Source organism: Theobroma cacao, chromosome 10 (assembly GCF_000208745.1).
Source record: "Theobroma cacao cultivar B97-61/B2 chromosome 10, Criollo_cocoa_genome_V2, whole genome shotgun sequence".
Lineage (NCBI taxonomy): Eukaryota > Viridiplantae > Streptophyta > Magnoliopsida > Malvales > Malvaceae > Theobroma > Theobroma cacao.
The window spans coordinates 20,350,532-20,356,134 of NC_030859.1; the positions used below are offsets into that span (position 1 = coordinate 20,350,532).

At 34.3% G+C, this 5,603-nt stretch overlaps 2 protein-coding genes across 2 annotated transcripts; one reads left to right on the forward strand and one right to left on the reverse strand.

Moving 5' to 3' along the window:
• On the reverse strand, nt 748-1,688 carry LOC18587342 (receptor-like protein 12). Its single transcript, XM_018128910.1, has 2 exons — nt 1,211-1,688; nt 748-1,121 (listed from the first exon to the last, which is right to left on the reverse strand). Exons 1-2 carry the CDS (start codon nt 1,686-1,688, stop codon nt 748-750), a joined length of 852 nt encoding a protein of 283 aa, XP_017984399.1.
• On the forward strand, nt 3,188-4,368 carry LOC18587343 (putative F-box protein At3g10240). The gene is made up of 2 exons (XM_018128911.1): nt 3,188-3,747; nt 3,996-4,368. Exons 1-2 carry the CDS (start codon nt 3,188-3,190, stop codon nt 4,366-4,368), a joined length of 933 nt encoding a protein of 310 aa, XP_017984400.1.

Consider the following 5,603-nt stretch of genomic DNA (forward strand, 5'->3'; position numbering starts at 1 on the left):
ACTATGTCGAGTCGAAAATTATATTTCAAATTCATTTATACAGCCTAAATACTGATTTCTGGAGAGAAATTCCTCATCCAAATGTTTATATTTATGCTCCTGAATTGTTTAGCACTTACCAAGTCTCTTTAGCTATTCCCTGATATAGTTAGGTGTCTCACATTAATTAATGCTGTAAATATGATGTAGCATTTACCAAGACTCTTTAACTTTTTCCTGATATTGTTAGGTGTCTCACATTAATGCTGTAAATATGATGTAGCACTAGAAGATTGCCCAGGCAATAGGGGAATGTGACTGTAGTATTGTGGTAATGGCCCACTAAAATCATTGCCTTCAAGGTTAATACTCTTGAGTTATAGTTAGGTGTCTCACATTAATACTGTAAACTATTCCGATGAACTTCTAGAGAATTTTGGCTTTAATGTTGGTGAAATTGTGTCTCTATGTTTTTATTTTTTCTCTTTTAACACAAGAAACATTATTTGTTGCGAACCATATAATCTAATTTATCTGATGAAACAGGGTTGTTAGAGTTCATAAATATTAGCAGTATTAATGAGAGTAGAATTAACCCTATAGTATAATGAATTTGAGGAAGAAGAAATGAATGAGGAAAGACCTTGGAGCAGCAAATCTAATCATGGCTATAGCATAAAAGGTAGTTTGATAGCAGACCAAGAGAAGAGATTTCTACTGACTAACATCAGTGCATGGCATTTATTTTTCCCGGTATATACTAGCAATTTATGAGTTTCTTGTTTCCCTGTGTCTCTGATTGGTCTTTCTCATCTTTCTGTGATGATTTCGTTCAATTATCCGAACAAGAGAACGAGGTTTTCCAGTTAAGAACACTATATATCCAACAGCATTGCCAACCACCACTCCACTTCCATACCCTATCACCACAGCCTTCCAACCAAGTCCATCTAAGAATAAGTCACCATTCCCTTCAGACTCTGAAGATGGTGTTTCTGGGGCCTCATCACTGCTACATTTCTTTGACAATGGCCAACCACACAAACCCAAGCTTCCTATATATGAATCATTTTCAAAGGTATCGAACTGATTACCTCGAGGAATGGATCCAACAAGCTGGTTTTGTGGTAAGTTTAGCCTTGCTAGAAATGTCAAACTGGTTAACTTCCCAGGAATCTCTCCAGTTAGATTGTTGGAGGATAGGTCTAATGATTCAAGTACTGTCAATTACCCAGAGATGTTGGTATTCGTCCTGTAAGGCTGTTGAGGGAAAAGTTTAGCACTTTCAATGCACGATGCTCTCCGATTACTTCTAGAATCTCTCCATGAAAGCTGTTTATCGACAAGTCAATGGTAGTGAAAATAGTTAGGATCCTCACCAGTTCAACCTCTATCCCTTTTAGTGTTACCCTCACAGAATCCTGATAGTATTTTTGTCCCAAATACTTCAATTCTCTTTCACCCTCACCAATACTCTTCATGGCCATCACACTTTCAAAATACCTCGTTGGCAAAGGACCACTAAAATCGTTGTCAGAGAGATAAAGAATTCGCAACTTAATTTGGAAAAGAAATGTTCCTCCCTGAACCTGGCAGAAGAGCATGGGATTTATTGGAATGGAGAACAAGTACCTGAAGCTCCGGAAGAGCTCCCAACCAATTGGGAATATGTCATTTATGTTGTTTCCAATATCTAGAACTTGTAGCATCCTGCAGTTGGTCAAGGAATTGGACCTGCTAAGTTATTCCCCAACAGAGAGATTGAGAGTTTGGTATATGGTGTCCAATTAAACTATAAAAGAAAATCTCTGCTAAACCAAGAATTATAAACAATTTTTGGGAAAGCTTTAACACAATACCTTTCTTTAACACAAACAATTATTATTTGTTAATTATTAAATTGAATATTTAAGTGTAAATACAATGCCTTTCTTTTAATTGGCTTAATTTTACTATCATACTTTTAATTCGGAAGCAAGTTTGGTCCGATTGTTGAAAATATTTCAAAATAAATATTCACAATTTTAAAAATATTTATTTTGCAAAATTTTTAAATTTTTATCTATACAAATTAATTTAGTGTTGTTCTGTGAAAGCGTATAAATATTCTATGTTGACAGTTTATCAAATGTATTCTTATTTGTTGTGTGGTTGGTTCATTTACCATTAATTTTTTAATTGACTTATTTTTATTATTATAATTTTAATTTTGAAACAAGTATGATAGTATTGTTGAGAAATAGTTAATAAAATATTCAGTTGGGAGTTGTTTTGTAATTTCAAAAAAAATTGAAGAAAAAACTCCAATCCCACGTGTCCTGAAGCAATAATCTTCCCCTCAGATTTAATTAGTTGAGCCAATTAAAAGATTAATAATAAATTTGAGCTACTGACATATTAAAATAATAAATTTAGACCTTATTTTCTAATATTATTTCCAATATATATAAATAATTTTAATTTAATTGCTTCCTCGAGGAAGTAACATTTTGAACTAAATGAGTTGGAATTTGAAGTTTCCTAGTGGTGTAAAGCTAAATTAAATAAAGTGATAATAAAAAATAGTTAACTTAATACATAATTTCGCACATTCAAACCACAAAAGCAGATTGCTATTCACAAATGTGCCAGCAAATTAAATTTGATTAATAAGGGCATATTATTCACATTTGATTTGAATATTTAATTTAATGATAAATATATATTTTTTATATTTAAAAGATATAATATTAAAATTTTTATTTTGAAACTAAAGAGAAAAAAAATTATAACCCATTGTGAAGAATCAAGATTTGTCTCTAAGTTCATCTGAAACAATGTTTTCTAAAAATCTCATTCATGGATCATAAATATATTTTATTTTTAAATTTAAGAATTAAAACCTCTCCTTTACCACATTCTATTCAATTTTAGTTGTATACAATATTTATAATGCTCTAACATATTCATGAAATTTATTTAACTTAATAAAAAATACTTTTCTATTTATTTATTTATGAACCTAATGATTATGTAAAGTAATAGTATCTTTGTTTGACACAAACACTTATTAAATTGAGTGTTTAAATGTAAATACAATTCCGTGAATAAAGCTTGCCTTGCGGCATATCTTTGCTGGTTGACGTATTCTTTGAGTTGCTGCACACTTAGAGATCTTGCCTTTGAAGTCTTAATCCTTTGTTTTAGATAAAGAAGGAAGAATTGCTCCATGTCGATGCCAATTATCGACAAGGAATTGCCAGATATCCTAGTGATGGAAATCCTTTTGAGGCTTCCTGTTAAATCTCTGATAAGATTTAAGTGCGTTTGCAAATCCTGGTGCTTTTCTTTTCAAACCCCCTATTTTATCACCAACCATAAAAACGACAACCTCAATCTTCTCTTCAAGGATTTTAAGATCTCTCGCTTCTCCCCGCTTTCAACTGAAACAAAAATTAAGAGACATGGTGGACCTGATGTTGAGTTTAATCTGAAAGTCAAAGAAAATATCCATATGCCTGTCTCCATCTGTAATAGTAGTAGGTCACGACTCACAGTGTTCGGAGTATGTAATGGCTTGCTTTGTTTGCAGGATGGTTATAGGATTACCCTTTGGAATCCTTCCACGAGAGAAGTTAAGCTTCTTCCTAAATCAACTATCTCACTTCCTCCTTCCGTAGAGAGTACTTATTTTCATTGCATGGGGTTTGAGTTTGATCCTAAGTCAGATGACTACAAGGTTTTAGTGAATGTTATTAATCGTGTCCACGATGAAGAGAGAATTATCTCGTTCAAATATATAAATCAAATTCATTTATACAGCCTAAGTACAGATTCTTGGAAAGAAATTCCTCATCCGAAGGTCCTTTTTATGGTCTTCATCATTTGTTTATCACTTACATAAACGGAATTTGCCATTACATAAATGGAATTTGCCATTGGCTAGCGTTTGGTGATAGTGGTGATCTGATCCTTTCTTTTGACATGGCTGAAGAAGTTTTCTCAACATCATGACTGCCAAATTTTGGTATGTCTAGGGCTGAGTGCTTTTGGTATATAGCTTCCTTCAATGAAGCTCTTGCTATAATTGTTTATCCAAGAAGAGGCATGGAAAAATGCTATGACATATGGGTCTTGAATGGATATTTATGGACTAAACAACTTACAATTGGGCCTATTCTTGGAGTTGGGAGGCCGTTGGGATTTTGGAAGAATGGAGAATTGTTTCTGGAAAGTGAAAACCATAAACTAGTAATGTTTGATCCCTGCACTAGAGAGCTTCAAGATTTTGGAATCCACATGCCTAAGTACAGAACGCAGCTAATTGTTTATGCTGAAAGCATTGTTCCAATTAGGGGAAGTTCAGAATATATGACAAATATAACTCGCGAAGTGCAGTTGCAAGTGTAGAATTTAGTTCGGAATTCTTCAATAATATTGTATTGAGAAGAAGAAACGTGGAGGTGAGTAGTATTCAATATGTTTATTGTAGTCATTAAATGCTACTGATTTCGGTAGTAAAATCAAAATATGATTCCTTTTGCAATAGAATTTTTGAATTTTTGAATCCATTGCATCATTGTGCTCTGCCATGTATTATGAACTAAAATTTAATTACGTCATATACATATTGTAGACACATAAATTAAAAAAATAAAAATAAAATAAAATAAAATAAAATAAAATAAAATAAAATAAAATAAAATAAAATAAATAAATAAAAAAAAATAAAAAAAAATCGGGATGGCTGGGCGTACGCCCAGCCATCCCTTCGCCGTCCCATCCCCCACCCACTACGCGGGATGGGGGTTCTGGCCACCAACTCCAGGGGTGCCAGAACCCCCTCGCCGGGTTGTCCAAAAAAATTGGACAACCCGGCTCTTTAAAACCCTGCAAAAGCAAAACACAGCAGTTAGACAAGGAACCAAAAACCAAAAAACAACAACAAAAAAAAAGAAAGAAAAAAGGGGTGAGATCTGAGAAGAGGAAGCGGTAGAGAGAGAAAAAGAAAGAACGGCCGGCGGAGAGAAGAAAGGAGAGAGCTTGACGCCGGCAACGGAAGGCGAAGTGATACGTCGGCTAGGAGAGAGAAATCCGAGAAGAGAGGGGAGGACGCCGGCGCCGGAAGAGAGAAGAGATTTTTTTAGAGAGAAGGGAGAGGGCGCCGCTGCTAGAGAGAGAAAGTGAGGACTGAAAGTGAAGAGAGAAAGAGAGAAAAGGGGATTAAATACCTAGGGTTCGTGGGCAAAACGACGTCGTTTCAGAGAGGCAAGCGGAAGTTGGAAGGACCAGGCCAAACGGCGTCATTTTGAGCGGCTTCGCAGGCATCAAAACGGTGCGTTTTGGACTTTACCTTGCGGGCTTCCAGAAACAGGCCGGGGTGTTGGATTTGGGCTCCCACGGGCCGCCGAGTTGGGCCAATCGCAGCCCAACAAGGTATAACCCTTTTTGTTTTGTTTTGCTTGGGCCTAGCCCATTTTAATTTAAATGCATTTATCATTTTTTTTTAGGAATAAATATTTATATAATATGGGCACTTATATTTAATATTAAAAAAATAATAAAAAAAATAATAATAATAGTAATTCATGATGCAAATATATATATATATATATTATATTATATTAAGATAAAAAATAAAAAAA